This window comes from Elephas maximus, chromosome 15 (genome assembly GCF_024166365.1).
Source record: "Elephas maximus indicus isolate mEleMax1 chromosome 15, mEleMax1 primary haplotype, whole genome shotgun sequence".
NCBI lineage: Eukaryota > Metazoa > Chordata > Mammalia > Proboscidea > Elephantidae > Elephas > Elephas maximus.
The window spans coordinates 83,481,764-83,503,192 of record NC_064833.1 but is presented as its reverse complement, the minus strand read 5'-3'; the positions used below and the strand labels follow the sequence as shown (position 1 = coordinate 83,503,192).

The 21,429-nt window shown below is 39.2% G+C and overlaps 1 protein-coding gene across 3 annotated transcripts in view; it reads right to left on the bottom strand.

The window, feature by feature from the left end:
* CA8 (carbonic anhydrase 8) overlaps window positions 1–21,429 on the bottom strand; it is a 212,285-nt gene that overhangs the window by 102,246 nt on the left and 88,610 nt on the right. For 2 of the 3 annotated variants that reach the window (XM_049853867.1, XM_049853866.1), the window contains exon 8: window positions 19,443–19,611. In XM_049853867.1, the coding sequence (XP_049709824.1) occupies window positions 19,477–19,611 (135 nt within the window). In that variant the 3' untranslated portion in view covers window positions 19,443–19,476. Of the gene's footprint in view, window positions 1–18,066; window positions 19,181–19,442; window positions 19,612–21,429 lie in introns of those variants that run through there. The other variant, XM_049853868.1, reaches the window with a different exon arrangement.

The window sequence follows — 21,429 nt, the reverse complement described above, 5'->3', positions numbered from 1 at the left end:
TTCACCACAGTCAAGGATGACCCAGGAAGAAATGTGACGACAAGTTTGACAAAGGATCAGAGATGATTGCTGAATGATCCTTCTTGTTTCATCTTCCTTTTTTTCTGTTTTCTTTTTTAATCTAGGTGTATACTTATATCTCCCCGCTTAAGACAGAAGAGGGGAAAAAAAGGTAATGATTTAAAGAGTCTCGTGACAGTGGTTTCGTTTTTCTTTTTAATTGTGGTAAATATATACATGTATATGCATACACACACATATACAACAAGACATTTGCCATTTCAACATTTTTTACAGGTACAATTCAGTGACATTAATTATGTTCATCATGTTATACAACCATCGCTTTATCAATTTCCAAATTTTCCATCACCTTTAATAGAAACTCAGGGCTCCCTAAGCAATGACTTCCTTTTTCTCCCTCCCTCTCAGCCCTGGGAACCACTGATAAAAGCTGGTCTCTATACATTTGCCTATTCCAGATATCTCATATAATGGGATCATACAACAGTTGTCCTTTTGTGACTGACTTATTCTACTCAGCATAATTTCAAGTTTCATCCATGTGGTAGCACGTATCAGGATTTGATTCTCTCTATTGCAGAGTAATACTCCATTGTATGCATATACCACATTTTGTTCATTCATTCACCTATTAAAGCACATTTAAGTTGTTTCCACCTTTTGGCTATTGTGAATAATGAACACTGATCTACACGTATGTGTTTGAGTTTCTGCTTTCAATTATTTTGTGAATATACCTAGGGGTGGAATTGCTAGATTACATGGTAATTCTATGTTTCACTTTTTTTTTAATAATTTTTATTGTGCTTTAAGTGAAAGTTTACAAATGAAGTCAGTCTGTCATATATAAGCTTATATACACCTTACTCCATACTCCCACTTACTCTCCCCCTAATGAGTCAGCCCGCACCCTCCTTCCAGTCTCTCCTTTCGTGACAATTTTGCCAGTTTCTAACCCTCTCTAATCTCCTATCTCCCCTCCAGACAGGACATGCCAACACAGTCTTAACTGTCCACCTGATACAAGTAGCTCACTCTTCATCAGCACCTCTCTCCAACCCATTGTCCAGTCCCTTCCATGTCTGATGAGTTGTCTTCAGGAATGGTTCCTGTCCTGGGCCAACAGAAAGTTTGGGGACCATGACTGCTGGGATTCCTCTAGTCTCAGTCAGACCTTTAAGTCTGGTCTTTTTATGAGAATTTGGGGTCTGCATCCTACTGATCTCCTGCTCCCTCAGGGGTTCTCTGTTTTGCTCCCTGTCAGGGCAGTCATCAGTTGTGGCCGGGCACCATCTAGTTCTTCTGGTCTCAGGATGATGTAAGTCTCTGGTTCATGTGGCCCTTTCTGTCTCTTGGGCTCTTAGTTGTCGTGTGACTTTGGTGTTCTTCATTCTCCTTTGATCCAGGTGGGTTGAGACCAATTGATGCATCTTAGATGGCCACATGTTAGCATTTTAAGACCCCAGACACCACATTTCAAAGTGGGATGCAGAATGTTTTCATAATAGAATCATTTTCCCAATTGACTTAGAAGTCCCCTTAGGCCATAGTCCCCAAACGCCCGCCCTTGCTCCGCTGACCTTTGAAGCATTCAGTTTATTCCGGAAACTTCTTTGCTTTTGGTCCAGTCTAGTTGAGCTGGCCTTCCATGTACTGAGTATTGGCCTTCCCTTCACCTAGAAGTAGTTCTTATCTACTAAGTAATCAGTAAATAGCCCTCTCCCACCCTCCCTCCCTCCCCGCCTCGTAACCACAAAAGTACGTGTTCTTCTCAGTTTACACTATTTCTCAAGATCTTATAATAGTGGTCTTATACAATATTTGTCCTTTTGCCTCTGACTAATTTCACTCAGCATAATGCCTTCCAGGTTCCTCCATGTTATGAAATGTTTCACAGATTCCTCACTGTTCTTTATCCATGCGTAGTATTCCATTGTGTGAATATACCATAATTTATTTAACCATTCATCCATTGATGGACACCTTGGTTGCATCCAGCTTTTTGCTATTGTAAACAGAGCTGCAATAAACATGGGTGTGCATACACCTGTTCGTGTAAAGGCTCTTATTTCTCTAGGGTATATTTCGAGGAGTGCGATTTCTGGGCTGTATGGTAGTTCTATTTCTAACTGTTTAAGATAATGCCAGATAGATTTCCAAAGTGGTTGTACCATTTGACAGTCCCACCAGCAGTGTATAAGCGTTCCAATCTCTCCACAGCCTCTCTAACATTTATTATTTTGTGTTTTTTGGATTAATGCCAGCCTTGTTGAAGTGAGATGGAATCTCACCGTAGTTTTAATTTGCATTTCTCTAATGGCTAATGATCGAGAGCATTTTCTCATGTATCTGTTAGCTGCCTGAATATCTTCTTTAGTGAAGTGTGTGTTCATATTCTTTGCCCACCTTTTGATTGGGTTGTTTGTCTTTTTGTGGTTGAGTTTTAACAGAATCATATAGATTTTAGAGATCAAGCGCAGGTCGGAGATGTCATAGCTGAGAATTCTTTCCCAATATGTAGGTGGTCTTTTTACTCTTTTGGTGAAGTTTTTAGATGAGCATAGGTGTTTGATTTTTAGGAGCTCCCAGTTATCTGGTTTCTCTTTGTCATTTTTGGTAATGTTTTGTATTCTGTTTTTGCCTTGTATTAGGGCCCCCAACGTTGTCCCTATTTTTTCTTCCATGATCTTTATCGTTTTAGTCTTTATGCTTAGGTCTTTGATCCACTTGGAGTTAGTTTTTGTGCATGCTGTGAGGTATGGGTCCTGTTTCATTTTTTTGCAAATGGATATCCAGTTATGCCAGCACCATTTGTTAAAAAGACTATCTTTTCCCCAGTTAACTGACACTGGGCCTTTGTCAAATATCAGCTGCTCATATGTGAATGGATTTATATCTGAGCTCTCAGTTCTGTTCCACTGGTTTATGTGCCTGTTGTTGTACCAGTACCAGGCTGTTTTGACTACTGTGGCTGTATAATAGGCTCTAAAATCAGGTAGAGTGAGGCCTCCCACTTTCTTCTTCTTTTTCAGTAATGCTTTACTTATCCGAGGCTTCTTTCCCTTCCATATGAAGTTGGTGATTTGTTTCTCCATCACATTAAAAAATGTCACTGGAATTTGGATCGGAAGTACATTGTATGTATAGATGGCTTTTGGTAGAATAGACATTTTTACTATGTTAAGTCTTCCTATCCATGAGCAAGGTATGTTTTTCCACTTAAGTAGATCCTTTTTAGTTTCTTACACTAGTACTTTGTAGTTTTCTTTATATAGGTCTTTTACATCTTTGGTAAGATTTATTCCTAGTATTTTATCTTCTTGGGGGCTACTGTGAATGGTATTGATTTGGTGATTTCCTCTTCGATGTTCTTTTTGTTGATGTAGAGGAATCCAAGTGATTTTTGTATGTTTATCTTATAACCTGAGACTCTGCCAAACTCTTCTATTAGTTTCAGTAGTTTTCTGGAGGATTCCTTAGGGTTTTCTGTGTATAAGATCATGTCATCTGCAAATAGAGATAATTTTACTTCCTGCTTGCCAATCCAGATGCCCTTTATTTCTTTGTCTAGCCTAACTACTCTGGCTAGGACCTCTAGCACAATGTTGAATAAGAGCGGTGATAAAGGGCATTCTTGTCTGGTTCCCATTCTCAAGGGAAATGCTTTCAGGCTCTCTCCATTTAGAGTGATGTTGGCTGTTGGCTTTGTATTAAAAAAATTGCTCTGTATAGATGCCCTTTATTATGTTGAGGAATTTTCCTTCAATTCCTATTTTGCTGAGAGTTTTTAACATGAATGGGTGCTGGACTTTGTCAAATGCCTTTTCAGCATCAATTGATAGGATCATGTGCTTTTTGTCTTTTGTTTTATTTATATGGTGGATTACATTAATGGTTTTTCTAATATTAGACCAACATTGCATACCTGGTATAAATCCCACTTGGTCATGGTGGATTATTTTTTTGATATGTTGTTGAATTCTATTGGCTAGAATTTTGTTGAGGATTTTTGCATCTATGTTCATGAGGGATATAGGTCTGTAATTTTCTTTTTTTGTGATGTCTTTACCTGGTTTTGGTATCAGGGAGATGGTGGCTTCATAGAATGACTTAAGTAGTATTCCGTCATTTTCTATGCTTTGAAATACCTTCAGTAGTAGTGATGTTAACTCTTCTCTGAAAGTTTGGTAGAACTCTCCAGTAAAGCTGTCCGGGCCAGGGTTTTTTTTTTTGTGGGGAGTTTTTTGATTATCGTTTCCATCTCTTTTTTTGTTATGGGTCTATTTAGTTGTTCTACTTCTGATTGTGTTAGTTTAGGTAGGTAGTGTTTTTCTAGGAATTCATCCATTTCTTCTAGGTTTGCAAATTTGTTAGAGTACAATTTTTCATAATAATCTGATATGATTCTTTTAATTTCAGTTGGGTCTGTTGTGATGTGGCCCATCTCGTTTCTTATTCGGGTTATTTGTTTCCTTTTCTTTATTTCTTTAGTCAGTCTGGCTAATGATTTATCAATTTTGTTTATTTTTTCAAAGAACCAGCTTTTGGCTTTGTTAATTCTTTCAATCGTTTTTCTGTTCTCTAATTCATTTAGTTCAGCTCTAATTTTTATTGTTTTCTTCTGGTGCCTGAAGGATTCTTTTGTTGCTCACTTTCTATTTGTTGAAGTTGTAGGGACAGTTCTCTGACTTTGGGTCTTTCTTCTTTTTGTATGTGTGCATTTATCAACATAACTTGACCTCTGAGAACTGCTTTTGCTGTGTCCCAGAAGTTTTGATAGGAAGTGTTTTCATTCTCGTTGCATTCTATGAATTTCTTTATTCCCTCCTTAATGTCTTCTATAACCCAGTCTTTTTTCAGGAGGGTATTGTTCAGTTTCCAAGTATTTGATTTCTTTTCCCTAATTTTTCTGTTATTGATTTCCACTTTTATGGCCTTGTGGTCTGAGAAGATGCTTTGTAATATTTCAATGTTTTGGATTCTGCAAAAGTTTGTTTTATGACCTAATATGTGGTCTATTCTAGAGAATGTTCCATGTGCGCTAGAAAAAAAAAGTATACTTTGCAGCAGTTGAGTGGAGTGTTCTGTATAAGTCAATGAGGTCAAGTTGGTTGATTGTAGCAATGGGGTCTTCCATGTGTCTATTGAGCTTCTTACTGGAAGTCTTATCCTTCTCCGAAAGTGGTGTGTTGAAGTGTCCTACTATAATTGTGGAGGTGTCTATCTCACTTTTCATTTCCGTTAAAGTTTGTTTTATGTATCTTGCAGCCCTGTCATTGGGTGCATAAATATTCAATATGGTTATATCTTTCTCGTCCCTTTAATCATTATGTAGTGTCCTTATCCTTTGTGGTGGATTTAAGTCTACAGTCTATTTTGTCAGAAATTAATATTGCTACTCCTGCTCTTTTTTGCTTGTTGTTTGCTTCATTTATTTTTTTCCATCCTTTGAGTTTTAGTTTGTTTGTGTCTCTAAGTCTAAGGTGTGTATCTTGTAGACAGCATATAGACGGATCGTGTTTCTTTATCCAGTCTGAGACTCTCTGTCTCTTTATTGGTGCATTTAGTCCACTTACATTCAGCATAATTATAGATAAGTATGAGTTTTTTTTTTTATGAGTTTAGTGCTGTCATTTTGATGCCTTTTTATGTGTGTTGTTGACAATTTCATTTTTCCACTTACTTTTTTGTGCTGAGACATTTTTCTTTGCAAATTGTGTGTTCCTCATTTTCATAGTATTTATGTATTCTGAGTCGTTATGTTTTTCTTGGTTTTTATTTTGAGTTATGGAGTTGTTATACCTCTTTGTGGTTAACTTAATATTTATCCCTATTTTTCTAAAACCTAACTGGTATTGTCCTATATTGTCTTGTTTCCCTCTCCATATGGCAGTTCTATGCCACCTGTATTTAGTCCCTCTTTTTGATTATTGTGATCTTTTACATATTGACTTCAATGATTCCCTGTTTTGAGCACTTTTTTCTTTTTAAAATTCATCTTAATTTGTTTTTATGATTTCCCTATTTGAGTTGATATCAGGATGCTCTTTTCTGTGACCTTGTGTTGTGCCGGTATCTGATATTATTGGTTTTCTGACCAAACAATTTCCTTTAGTATTTCTTGTAGCTTTGGTTTGGTTTTTGCAAATTCTCTAAGCTTGTGTTTATCTGTAAATGTTTTAATTTTGCCTTCATATTTGAGAGAGAGTTTTGCTGGATATATGATTCTTGGCTGGCAGTTTTTCTCCTTCAGTGCTCTATATATGTCATCCCATTGCCTTCTTAACTGCATGGTTTCTGCTGAGTAGTCTGAACTTATTCTTCTTGATTCTCCTTTGTAGGAGACCTTTCTTTTATCCCTGGCTGCTTTTAAAATTTTCTGTTTATCTTTGGTTTTGGCAAGTTTGATGATAATATGTCTTGGTGATTTTCTTTTTGGATCAATCTTAAATGGGGTTTGATGAGCATCTTGGATAGATATCCTTTGTCTTTCATGATGTCAGAGAAGTTTTCTGCCAACAGATCTTCAACTATTCTCTCTGTATTTTCTGTTATCCCTCCCTGTTCTGGGACTCCAATCACACGCAAGTTGTTCTTCTTGATAGAGTCCCACATGATTCTTAGGGTTTCTTAATTTTTTTTAATTCTTTTATCTGATTTTTTGCCAGCTATATTGGTGTCAATTCCCTTGTCCTCCAGAACCCCCACCCTGCAGTCCAATTGCTCGAGTCTGTTCCTCTGACTTCCTATTGAGTTGCCTAATTCTGTAATTTTACTGTTAATCTTTTGGATTTCTGAATGCTGTCTCTCTATGGATTCTAGAAGCTTATTAATTTTTCCACTATGTTCTTCAATAATCTCTTTGAGTTCTTCAACTGCTTTATCTGTAGATTGCCTTATTTCATTTCTGAGGTCATCCCTGATGTCTTGAAGCATTCTGTAAATTAGTTTTTTATATTCTGCATCTGGCAATTCCAGGATTGTATCTTCATTTGGGAAAGATTTTGATTCTTTAATTTGGGGATTTGTAGAAGCAATCATGGTCTGCTTCTTTATGTGGTTTGATATCAACTGCTGCCTCCAAGCCATCTCTAAGATATTGTAGTGATTTATTCTATATTTGCTCACTAAGTCTTATCTTGTTTTGTTTTCTTTCAATATACGTAGATGGGCTACTAGATTACACTGTCTTGATTGATGTAGCCTTTGAATCATTTATATCCTATTACCAGCTGGTTTGGGCTATTACCAGATATATAAGCCTAAGTGCCCATTCACTATTCTTGAGTAGCATCTGATTTTGGGTCATCAAGTGTGTGGTGCAGACTGTCACCTATCCACCTAGAGAAGTAGTGGTGATAGTTGGGCGCACCAGATTCTAGTAGCAGCAGGGGGTCACACTCCGGTGGGGGCAGGATGCTGACAGGCTTCCCACAAGTGCCAGTGAGGTAGTTGTGTCTCTATTCCTAAAGCACCTTGCTGGGTGGGCTCTGCAGCTGTACCTTAGGCCCCCAGTGCAAGTACCTTTACAGACTGGTAGGTGTCACCCTCCTTAGACCCCTAAGGCAGGAGGCTAGGTGGTCTGGGGGGAGCTTCAGCACTCAGTTCTCTGATGTGGGTCAGTGAGGGCTCTGTTGAATACGCAGAGATATCAGACCAGGGAAACTTGTCTTTCCAGTAATCCCCTAAAACAATTACAGTCAGATCCCTATCAGAATTGCCTTTGCATTATAATAGCCACCTTGTTCCCTGTAGGGATGAAAGCCCAAGACTGTGGATCACATATGTTTGGCTGGAGCTGGTTCTGTGTTTTTAGTCCAATTAGGGGAAGGATTTTTGGTCCCTGCGTTTTTTGTAGCTGCTTCTCTCAGGCCAGGAGAATGGGTTAGGAAAAGACCAAAAAAAAAAGAAAGAAAGAAAAACCGCAGCCCACTTCACTCTCTGGCCCAGGAAATTCCAATGTTAATGAAGCCGCCTGGGAAGGGGAGGGGAGGGATCAGATAAATACGAGAGAGTAGCACCCCAGAATATAGACAAAGTTACTTATCTTGCTTGGGATGACTGTTTTATCTGAGATTCCCGAGGGGCATGTTGACTGTGTGTGCTGGCTGGGTAGAGATTGCTCCCAAAGGTCAGGCCCATGTCCTGTGCTTGTGCTGTCTCAGAAGCCGTGGTCAGTTCCTCCGCTCCCAGTTTAAAGCCCAGCGCCAAGGTTCCCCGGCTGGGACGCCGCACTCCAGGCTCCAAAACCAGTCGCTGCCTCCCGGTGACTTCTCCTCCTGTCAGCTGCGTCACTGCGCTTCCTGCGTGCACTGGCTGGGCTTCCCCCAAGGTCACTTCTGGGGGCTAGGGCCGCGTCCCGTGTTTGCGCCGTCTCAGGATGCCGTGCTCAGCTCCCCTGCGCCCAGTCCAAAGCCCGGCGCCAAGGTTTCCTGAATGGGACGCTGGCTCCAGGCTCCAAAAGCAGTCGTTGCTTCCCCATGGTTGTTCGTTTTCAGTCTCTGTCACTCAGGTCAACTCTTTAGATCTGTGTTTGATGGTCAGGGTTCGTCGACTGTTGTGTATGTGATCGATTCACTTGTTTTTCCGAGTCTTTGTTGCAAGAGGGATCCAAGGTAGCTTCTACCTAGTCAGCCATCTTGGCCCCGCCTCCTGTTTAACTTTTTGAGGAACTGCCAAACTGTTTTCCACAGTGGCTGCACCATCTTACAGTCCCATCAGCAATGGAAGAGGGCTCCAACTTGTCCACATCCTCACCAACACCTGTTCTTTTCTATTTTTTGTGTTTTTTTTTTTTTTATCATAGCCATCTTAGTGGATGTGAAGTGGTATCTCATTGTAGTTTTGATTTGCATTTCCCTAATGGAAGCCCTGGTGGTGAAGTAGTTAAGAGCTCAGCTGTTAACCAAAAGGTTGGTGGTTCGAATCCCCCAGCTACTTCTTGGAAACAATATGGGACAGTTCTACTTTTTCCTATAGGGTTGCTATGAATTGGAATCGAGTCAATGGCAATGGTTTTTTGGGGGGATTTCTAATGACACTGAGCATCTGTTCATGTACTGGCTGGCCATCTGTATTGCTTCTTTGGTGAAATGTTTATCCAAGTCTTTTGCCCGTTTTTTTATTTGCTGTTTGTCTTATTTGTTGTTAAGCTGTAAAAGTTATTTATATATTCTAAACCTTTATCAGGCTTATAATACCCAAACGTAGGTCATCTCTTTACAAAAGACTCTGATGAGCAAAATTTTTAATTTTTATGAAGTTTCATTTATCTGTCTTGTCTTTTGTTGCTCGTGCTTTTGGTGTGATATCTAAGAGTCCATTGTTAAATACTAAGCACTGAAGCATTACTCCTATGTTTTCTTCTAAGAGTTTTATGGTTTTAGTTGTTACATTTAGGTCCTTGATTCATTTTGAGTTGACTTTCACATATGGTCTGGGGTATGGTTCCAGCTTTAAGTTTTTTGCATGCAGCTTTCCCAACATCATTTATTAAAGAGACTATTCTTTCCCCCTGTTGAATGGACTAGCACCTTTGCTGAAAATCAACTGACCACAGATGTGCAGGTTTTTTCTGGACTCTTAATTCTACTCCATTGGTCAGTATGTCTACCCTTATACCAGCATCAGACTTTTTTGATTACTGTAACCTTATAGTATGTTTTGAAATTAGGAAGTGTGAGCCCTCTCCTTTGTTCTTCTTTTTCAAGGCTGCTCTGGCTATCTGAGGATTGGCTTTTCCATTTCTACAAAGAAGGCTGTTTGATTTTTGATAAGGATTACTCTTGAAATCTATAAATTGCTTTGGATAATACTGACATCTTAACAATATTAAGTCTTCCAATCTATGAACACAGAATGTCCTTCTATTTATTAAGGTCTTCTTTAATTTCTTTAGGTAATGATTTATTGTTTTCAGTATACAAGTGTTTCACTTCTTTGGTTAAATTTATCCCTAGGTATTTTATTCTTTTAGATGCTATTCTACATGTAACAGCCAAATGTATATTATATTCCTTTTCCGAATGTTCATTGCTGATGTGTGGAAACCTCACTGGTTACTGTGTGTTAACCTTATATCCTGTCACTGAGCTGAATTCACTTACTAGCTCTAGCAGTTTTCTTTTGGGTTCTTTGGGGATATACATATGATCATGGCATCAAAGAGAAGGGATAGTTTTACTTCTCCCTTTCAAATTTGGATGCTTTTATTTCTTTTTCTTGCCCAATTGCTCTGATAAGGACTTCCAGTACAATACTGAACAGCAATGTTGTGAGCGCGGGCATCCTTGTCTTGCTCCTGATCTTAAGGGGAAAGCTCTCAGTCTTGCTACATTGAATATGATGTTAGCTGTGGGTTTTTCATAAATGCCCTTTATCAGATTGACGAATTTCCTTTCTAGTCCTAGCTTATTTGTGGCAGTGGTTTTTACAGAAAATGAGTAACTATAATTAGTTATAGTTACTGTAAACACATGAGCAGTTTAACAATATTTGAGCCAGAGAGGAAATAGGCAAATCTTTGAAGAGTCAGTATAGCCTGAAAAAAACGGGCTGATACTTAAGGAAATAAATAGGCAAATAATCCTTTCATAGGAAGATAAGTATCAATATTATGATAAGAGCAACAAGTCAAATGGACCTAAAGCTTGGTTTTATTGTTTGTTGATTTTCCTATGTCAGAAAATCTAATGTCTAAGAGAAGAAACACTTAGTACCAATTGATGCCCAGAAATCTGAACTATCACTGATGAACTAGGGAATTTCCAGCACCAGGGTGAGTTCTATGCTAATTCTTTAAACAACTATAAAACCATAGTTCGTAGTTTTTAAATGGTAATATTTTTTAAAAGACACAGATTATTCATAGGCCTAGTAAGTCCCAGTTATCAAAGCTGTCCAGATGTCCAGAGCATGTCCAGCAAGAAAAAAAATCTGTCATTTTAAGTCCAGAAACTATATTATTTTAGTAAAACACAGCTAAAAGAAACTGGAATGATTTTAAACATTTTTAGAGAACTACCAGAAGAAATTTTTTTTTGCCTTTTCAGTTCCAAGAGCTTAAATGAAACATTCATGCGTTAAATTCAAACTCTGACTGTCAATTCATTCCACTTTAATAAAAATCTGAATTACCTGCCTTAGGGCATTATTAAATATCCAACAAAAAGCACGCACAACCCATAAGTCTAATTTCCCAGTATAATTTTTATGTAGAGCTATGAAGAGATTTGTATTACACATTTTAAGATAAGAGGATCAAAATGTGTTCATAAAAGAAGGAAATCAGAATTGCAGTCACCACAGAATTTCTGCACCCCTCTTAGGAATTCTATGGGAAAATTATCTCTTTATGTAATCTCAGCCACAAAGATAAAAACATAAATCCACCTTCCTTTTTAAAATACCTAAATTGTAATTACTGTAAACTTTGAAAAATATACATTATTCTTGTCATGTAACAAATACGACTTATCTGAAATTTATTAATCTTCTCACAACCAAAATTCCCGTCTTTATTTCTACTGGGGTGTGTGTGCCTGTGTAAGACAGAGAGCAACGGTTACTCAGAGCGGCAACTCTAGTCTAGAACCAGATAGGGATCAAAAATTCAAGACAAAAATCTGATTTCCTAAAAAATACCGTTTATAATTACTTACATTCACAGGCAGTATGTAAGACTGTACCAGTACCAGCTGCCATGGAGTCAATGCTGACACATGGTGACCCCGTGTGTGTCAGAGTAGAACTGTGCTCTGTAGGGTTTTCAATGGCTGATTTTTTTCAAGTAGATCGCCAGGCCTTTTTTCTGAGGCATCTCTAGGTAGACTTAAACGTCCATGCTTTCGGTTAGCAGCCAAGCATGGCAATAATTTGTACCACCCAGGGACTCTGGGCTACTATAAAAGCTCATGAACTCCTGTTCACTAAGCCTGAATGTCCCTCGCTGCCTGCCCCTCTTACTGTCTCTCCTGTGAGTCTGTCCTTCCACACCTTCTCCACTCTGCTCCAATCTCCCATTTTTCCTGCTGCTCTCACTTCTCCTAGCTACCGCAATCTCCACTAAATAGCAAAGCTGGACACAGAAACAATCTATAAACCATCGCCTCCTGCTTCTTCCCTATTAAACATTTCTCTTAACAAATTCAACAAATTCAGTCTCCACGCTTGATTGGGATTTCATTCAGAAATTTCACTGCTAGAATTAGCCTCTCTCTCTCTAGTATCTTCACCTCTTCTCATTCTCCCAGTATAGAAACAAGTTCTAGTATTGCTTTTGTTTTTTAAAAAACTCTCCTTCAGTCTCATTCCCTCTCTGGCTACTGCTACAGCCTTCTGCTCCCCGCATAGCCCAGCTCATCAAGAGCAGCCATGAGGTGGTATTGCTGCTGCTCACTTCACAGCTCACTTGTGAGCCTGCTGCAGTATGCATCCCTCAGGGGCACTGGCATGCTCTGACCACCACTGTGGAGACCTTGTTAGGCCACTGCAAGCATTGTGGTTAAGGAAAAGGGCTCTGCCAGTCCCACTGCATGGGTTCAATTTCCAACTCTGCTGCTCAATGACTGCATTACTGTGGGCCAGTGACTTAAGGTCTCTGTGCCTCGGTTAACTCATCTCTAAACCTCACATAATGAGGGGACCACAGGTAACATTAGAACACTACATATACAATCTTTATACTAACAACTCTCATATTTCCGCCCAGACCTCTTTTCTAATCTCCACTCTCAGAATTTCTGCTACCTTCGTGATGTCCACTATTGTGACTCACAGGTGTCTCAAACTTAATGTACTCAAATTGAACTCCTTGTCTTTCCTGCCCAAACCACCACCTCCCCCAGCTTTCCCACTCTCGCTCAATGGCACTTCGTCCACACAGTTTCCAAAGCCTAAAGCCCAGAGTAATCTTTAGCATTTCCACTCTCCCCCTCCACTCTCATCGACTTACCACTAGATATCACCTCCAGTTATCTATTTCACATACTTTAACTTCTCCCTACCGCCACTGTTCCTGTTCTAGTCCCAGCCTCTGTATCCTTCACCCTGGCTATGCAACAGACCTCTCCTAAAACAATCTTTCTAGTCTCCCTGGCCCACTATAATTCATTCATTTTCCAGCCAGAGTTATCTTTTTTTTTTTTTTTTTTTGGTGAAGGGTTTACACAGCAGGTTAGGTTCCCATCTGACAAACTCCAAACCCACCAGCTGCTCCATGGAAGAAAGGTGTGGCGGTGTGCTTCCACAAAGACTACAGCTTTGAAAACCCTATGGAGCAATTCTACTCTGTCTTACAGGGTCACTATGAGTCGGCAACTCAACGGCAGTAGGTTGCCTAGTTTGTGTATCAGGGTTACATTGGCTTCATAGAAAGAGTTTGGTGGTGTTCCTTCCTCTTTCATGTTTTTGAAGAGATTGAGTTGGATTGGTGTCACCTCTTCTCTGAATGTTTGGTAGAATTCTCCAGTGTAGTCATCTGGTCCTGGCCTTTTTCTTTCTTGGCCAGTTTTTGATGACATCTTTAATCTCTTCTTCTGTAATTAATAGGTCTGTTTAAATTTTCTACCACTGTTTGCGTTAGTTTGGATGGGTAGTGTGCTTCTAGGAATTTATCCATTTCATCTAGGTTTTCGAATTCGTTGGACTAATAATTTTTCACAGTTATCTATTACGATCTTTATCTTTGCTGTAATATCACCAACTCCATTTCTTAATTTGGTTATTTGCTTCTTCTGGTTTTTTCCTTTTGTCAATCCAGCCAGTGGTTTATCTATTTTACTGATCCTTTCAAAGAACCAACTTCTGGTGTTGCTGATTTTTTCTACTGGTTTTCTATTTGCTATTTCATTTATTTCTGCCCTGATCTTTATTATTTCCTTTTTTCTGGTGGCTTCTGACTTCTTTTGCTCTTTCTATTTGATCTGTGGAAGCAGCTGGTTTAAGTTAATGATTTTGTATCTTCTTTTTTTATGTACGCATTTGTTGCTATGAATTTCCCTCTGAGTACTACTTTTGCTGTGTCCCAAAGGTCTTAATATGTTGTTTTCATTTTTGTTTGATTCTAGGAATTTTTAAATTTCACTTTTTATTTCTTCTGTGACCCAATAGTTTTCCAGTAGTGTATTATTTAGTTTCTACGTTTTTGTTTTTTTTTTCTCTTGATTTCATACCATTATGGTCGGAGAAGACATTTCATATGATTTCAATCTTTTTAAATCTGCGGAGACTTGTTTTGTGTTTTAACATATGGTCTATTCTGGAAAACGATCCATGTGCTCTAGAGAAGAATGTGTATTGTTCTGGTGTTGGGTGGCATGTTCCAGGCATCTCTGTTACATCCAGCTGGCTTATGGTTTTACTTAAGTTCTCAATGTCCTTAATGATTTTCTTTTTAGAAGTTCTGTCTACAATTGAAAGTGGTATGTTACAGTCTTCTACTACAATTATGGAGTTGTATATTTCTCCTTTCATATTAGTCTATTAGTCAGTACTTATTTAATGCATTTTGGAGCACTGCTGTTAGGGATATAGATACATAGGTTTTTTTTATATAGATATAGACATAGACATAGACATAGACAGATATATATAGATACAGGGTCGCGATGAGTCATAATCAACTCGACGGCGCTGGGTCTGGGTTACAGGTATAGATATATATAACTGTTTTGTCTTCTTGCTGGATTGACCTTTTCAGTATTATGTGATGTCCATCTTTATCTTTTGTAATAGATTTGATTTAAAGTCTATTTTATCTGATATTAATGTGGCCACCCCTGCTCTTTTTTGTTTACTGGTTGCATGGAATATTTTTCTCCATCCTTTTATTTGTGTTCTTATGTCCAAGGTGTGTTTTTTGTAAACATCAAAGGATGGATTATATTTTTCTAATTCATTCTGCCACTCTCTGCCTTTTGTGTGGGGTGTTAAGACTCCTCAAGTATCTACCTCACTCATTTTGCCTTTGTTCTTTGAGTGTTTTGTATCTTCTTTGTTTTTTTAGTCTGATTTTTCTGTTTGTTTTTTGTATCTGGTTGCTTTCATGTGATGAGCCTTTTTGCTTTCTTACCTCTGAATGTTTTTTTCTTGGTGATTTCTTAGTGGTTACCACATATATTATACAACTTACAATAGCAACAGTGTTTAACTTATGAACGACAGTTAACGTGCAACCTTAACAAATTAAATCTATTCCTGATAGGCTTATCCCTCCCCAATTCTGTTGGTGTTTCTCCATTAACATCAGTATACTACCTATATTCGATAAGATAACTTTATACTTATTTCTTACAAACTTGATGTTGTACTGTTTGCAGGATTTAATTATCGAGTTTATTCCCTGAAAATATCATACATTTGGTCCTTATGATTGCCCGTGTTGTTGCATGTTTTGGACATACCTCTTCCTCTTATTTTTTACCATGTATAGATACCATGTATAGTATTTATTTAATGCTCTTGCCTTTCCATTTGGAGTACTCCCTTGAGTAATACTTGCTAAGCTAGTCTGGCAGCAGCAAAATTCCACAGCTTCTGTTTATTTGGGAATATCTTGATTTCTCCCTCGTTTGCTGAATGACAATTTTGCTTCCCAAAGAATTCTTGGTTGGCAATTGTTTTGGTTCAGTATTTTACATACGTTGCTCCATTGCCTTCTGGCCCCTCGAGTTTCTGGGGAGAAATCTGCACTAATTCTTATGAAAGGCCCTTGGTATGTTATATTGCATTTTTCTTTTCCAGCTTTCAGAATTCTCTCCTCGTCTTTGGTTTTCAAAAATTTTATTAGAATACAGTGCAGAAATGATCTTTGTGTATTTCTTTTAATTGGGCTTCATGCAGCTACCTGCCTTTGCAGGCTTGGTTATGGGAAATTCTGATCATCTCTTGGAAAATTCTTTCTATGCCTTTACTGTTGTCATGGTGCTCTGGGATTTCAAAAATTCTAATGTTAGGTTTCTTAGCTGAATCTCATATTCCCATGTGGGTTTGCTCAATTTTCTTTGCTCTTTTCTCTTGCTTCTCTTGAGACTTGATAAGCTCAGTTATTTTGTTTTCTAGTTCATTTATTTTATCTCCTGTCTGACTCTAGTGTTGAGTGTTTCTCTTACTTTTTCTAATTCATTTTCTTTATTCTTCAGTTCCAGTAGTTTTTTTTTTAATGTTTGCGATTTCCTTGTTGAGTCTTTCGTTTTGTCCCTCCATTTGTTGCCTGATCTCTGCTTTGTTTTCTGTGTGCTTTTTGCTTTCTTTAGGCATATTTAGCACTACAGTCTGAAATTTTTCAATTTTTTTCCATTAGTCTGGCCCCCATAGGAGAAATTGCCTCTTCATGTTTTGCTTTTGATTGATCCTTCTCCTCTTGTGATTTTGTACATTTTACTATTTTTTTGTTGAACTTGGGCCATTTTGTTATCTTTTTTTTTTTCCTTTAAATCCTATTTTCTGATTCTCATGGGAAATTTTTCTGATTGGGTACCCTGGTGGCGCAGCAGCCAAGTGCCTGGCTACCAACCAGAAGGGGATTAGCTGGTCACAGGTGCTGACATAAGCAGTGGAGCTCATCTTTCCCGTTGAAAACGTGGGGAGCTATCTCTCCCTCACGGGCGCCCCTGCACAGGCTCTCCCACAATGTTCACTGTGGACAGGGAGCTGGCTGTTTCCCTCTGAATTACCTGTCCAAAATATTCCCCTGCCCTTATGCCCTTGTAGTTCCTCTCGGTGCTGGTGCCCATCCATCTCAGTCCACAGCAAGATTCAGCAGCACTTCTTACAGCACCAGGTCTCCTTCCGCTCCCTCCCAACTGCCTGGCATGCAGACTCTCATGGCCAATATGCACTGCCTTAAATATTCACGCTACAGATTCCTCAGATTAGCTCCCTTTCTGTGTTCCCTGTTTACGATGTTGCCCAACCCTGTTCCAAAATGGCTGCGATGAGTAAGTGCTCCAAATGTTAGTGGGTAGGTTCTCCCAGCTTCTGTGCCGTCTCCACCTCTCCTCTTCCCTGCTTCTGGATTCATCTCAACTCTTCAACACCTGAGCTGCCTTCTGGAGTTCTAAGATCTCAGTTTGTGCTTCTTTTTATTCATTGCTCAGTGGATTAGTTGCTAGTGGAGTAAATGGGAAAATCTGCTCACCTTGCCATCTTGTTCCACCCCTGCCCCAGCCAGGGTTCTTTTGAAAACATAACGATCAAGTTATTCCCCTGAGTAAAAGCCTTTACGGGTGCTCAATGCACTAACTATGAAATAAGGATTCCGACTGGCAAGGCTCACTGAGATCTGGCCCCTGCTTCCCCTCCCCTTTGATAGCTATACCCCAGAGATCTGGCTCCTGCCTTTGATAGCCATACCCCAGACACACACACAAACACACCACACACACACAAACACCACACACACACCACACACACACACACACACACACACACACACACAGGGCCTTCTTTTAGGTACCTCAATGCATCAAACTGCCTCCTCCCTCTACAGGCAGTATTTCTTCAGGGCTTCTGCAAAAGACAGTCTTTCTATTGGAAATCTTCCCATATTTCTTTGTTCTTCTCATACACAGAATTCATGACAATTTGCAACCGTATATTTCTGGGAGGGTACTGTTCCCTTGTCAGGCTCCCTACTATACCATAAGTTCTGTGAGGACAGAGACCACATCTTCTTTCTTCTCACCTCTGTATACACAGAACCCATCACAGAAGGTGCTCAGTAATGATTTAAAGCACTCTTAGATTTTCTTTATCGTTGGCATATATAAGATACTGAAAATTTCTTCTCATTCCTGGAAAGGTGACTCTGCCTGGCTTTCATCATCTCATAATTAGACGAAACGAAGGTGAATTATACTGGCTAATTTAGAAACGAATGAACTATTGAAAAGAGGTTGACTGGTATACGACGTATTTGCCTAAAGACATTCATAACATGAAGTGTTACATGCTATGATGGATTCAAATTAAAATAAATACTGTCCAATCCTTAAAGAATGTGATATCTAACAGAGAAAATAAGAAACACATAAATAGCTAAATGGAAGAAAGAATGTGAAGTGAGAGGGAAGTATAATTTAAGGGAGAAGCAGAAGATTCCTGGTGAGAATGGCATTTGAGCTGGGCCTTTAGGGCACTAGGGTTTCAAAAGACAGAAGAACAGACAGGAAGGGCTGTGAGAACAAAGGCTGGAAGCACTAAACACACTCACAGAGAGAAAAAACAGCAGTTAAGAGCTCGGCTGCTAATGACAAAGTTCAGCAGTTTGAATCCACCAGCTGCTCCTTGGAATACACCATGGGGCAGTTCTGCTCTGTCCTTTAGGGTCACTATGAGTTGGAATCAACTCAATAGCAACAGGTTTGGTTTTTGGTTTGGTTTATTGAGTACATACAGTACAGTAATTAAAGTGAAGCATGGCAATGGATTTTGGGAAACGTGAACAAAAGAACCACCTTTTAAATTCCTATGTCAATTGCCTCCCTCATGGAACTGTGAGCTTCTTGGAGCTGAAGATTTCCATTTGTGAATCCCCAGTCCACAGGACCATGCCTGGCAGAGAGTTCATACTCACAACAGTCCATTAGACAATAAAAGCTCTGTCTTGCTCACCCAGAAAACTATGTCAACATGTGCTTTCCTCTCTGGGAAGCAGTGATTTGTAGCTGTGTACACTGGGCTAGCTGACCTATGCACTCTAGGCCATTTACAAGGGAGAGAAATAGTCCAGTCTATAGTCACTTATGTATACTTTATCTTTGCCATGTTTGTGATGTTTCACTTTGTGTGTTCCTTGCAGGTAAAGAATATATATATTGAATTCAATATATTAAAATGCATAGATTATATTTCAATCAATAAAGTAACAGACCATCATCAGAAAATTAAAAAATACCTGATCCATCAAAAAAGAGCGCTTCCATAGGACAAGCATTACAATTCATGCCAGACGTGCCCCCACCTGCCTCAATACACAGAATGATGAAAACTAGACAATCAGGGTCAATATCTGGGCTCTCGTTCTCCTCTATTTCCTTCATCTGTGCTCCACAGTCATCAGATGTGGGTGCTGCAGCTTCAAGGGTGCAAACAGCACATTGCTGAAGAGGTGGTTGCACATCACCACCGTGTCTCTGCCTCAGGGTGGGTGCTTTTCCTTATGAAAGCCAGTATCAATTATTATTAAAGTGAAACTTGGAATTAAAGGCTGCTCTGATGGGAAAAAATGAGGATTGTAGTCTTTTTCATCATTGTATTAAATTAAAATAACCACCTGACTTGTAATTGATGGGGCTTAAGAATGTCATTAAGTTTTATCATAATGAAGTGTACTTGTTTTATTGCTAAATTATCATGATCACCAAAAAGGTAACACTGACATGACAGAGCTGCGTAACTGTGTGCCCCATTTTCCTTACCACATGAAGATGGACTGGTTCCTGGTCTCTTCAGCTACTGAAAGGCAGCTCTGATGACTCTGTCACTAAGGGGCTGAGTGGGCCGAAAGTTGTCTCCCAAAATCCCATCACAGCCTTCCACGAGCTCTGCGCCTTTCACATGCGTCCTCAGCCTTCGAAACTCTTCTATCTGACAACAAAAACAGAGCAAAGCAGATCAGTCGTTTACCAGGCATTAACAAAGCTGCAGTTTCATAAATGACTTGAAATGTGCAAAAAGTACAACAATTAAAAAAGAAAATTCAAACTACATTTAAAAAAAAGAGAAAACCACAATTTTTCCAGACCAAAGACATTAGACGAGACCTCCTGCCAGAGGAACAGACAACACAAGTATAGTTATCGAGGTCTCTGGATAACTCAGGTGGCCACAGAAACCTGCTAGAGTTGTCAAGGGGAAAACAATCTACACCTCCCCAGAAAACTTTCATGCCTGTCTGTACCATGATAAGAAAGAGTAAACAAATGATTATGTTTTCTTAAATGCTCTGCACGTGTATCTTTAATTAATGAATTCTGATATTGCTGTATTTCCGCTATGATTAGATGTTGGATTTCCTACACGACAGTTTCCTTCATCAAAAGGCTTTCTGTTCTGCTAGTCTACCTTTTTGGAGAGCACAGGTCCAAAGAACATCAACATTTTCCAAATATTTGAGCCTAACTTCCTCCCTTAGAGAAGTCAATTTCTAAGTTCATCTCTCTTTCTCAGGTGCATTCTCAGGGCCCTGTGGCTTCCCGGTTACATGAGAAGAGGTACCCTAGTCATCTCAGGCACTCTGCAGTTGCTCTGACTCGTCTGTTCTGAGCCTCCCAAGAACCCATAACCTTCCAGACATGGTTCTCTGAGAAGCAGTCAAGCAACAAGCAAGCACGCACATCTATTAGTTTATTTACCTACAGAGTGCCCGCTCTGTTACTTTATTCAAACGCCATATTGCCATACGATGCAGGCATTCTTCATTCCTTACACAGAAGAGGCAACTGAGGCTTAGAGAGAGGTCTGACAATTCCAAGTCCATCTGCATTTCTCTCAACTCCACACCACTTCTTTGTAAATTCTAGTCAAATCAGTATTGCCTACGACCCAGGATGCTGAGCAAATACAACTCGAACAGTGTGAATCCACCAAAAGCTCGCCATGCTGTGTATCACAACACTATGTCTACAAAGGTCCTTCATAAGGCCATCAGAATTCTGCCATTCTTCGTTAAAGTAAAAGGAAACAGAAGACATCAGTGAATTCAAGGGTTCCAATAAAAGTCTAGAAACCTCTAGAGACTTTTGGGGACCCATGAAATCCCTGAATTATGTGAAAAATTTTGCATGTCCATACATATGTGCATTTTCCTGAGGAGAAGTTCCCTGACTGCAAAAAAGTTAAGACCCACAAGATTCTAATTCAATCTACTCGTCTACCTACTGAACACGGAAGTGCAGAGAAGTAAAATGGCTTGTTAAATTAGAACGTATGTTAGAAATCAGACTTCTGATGCTTTACTTTTCCATGTCTCCAAACAACTGTTTGGCTTCCTTGAATGGGTTAAGTCTGGCCCAACTGTGACTGCCCTGTTTTTTTATAATCCTTACATTCTGTAATTTACATTGAACAACCAGTCAGATAAGCAATTAGCTGTTTAATCTATGTCCTGGTTTTCAGTAGACTTTCTTAGCCTTTCAGAGGATATATAGGCAGTTCCTATTGCCTGTTGCATCTGAAAAATTTCTAGAGCTTAGTTTGCATGAGAACCCCTGAAATTATTTGTTGAATGTACTTAGTCCTAAAGTTTTCTCTAAAAAGAAACTGATCCCTCCGAGAACCTTATGTCTTTTCAAAAAGAATATGATGGTTAAGGCAGTAGGCTGTGCATCAGAAGACCACAGTTGTAGTCCTGGCTCTGCCACCAAGACCCAAATGACAAAATTTACTTCACCTCCTCAAGCCCCA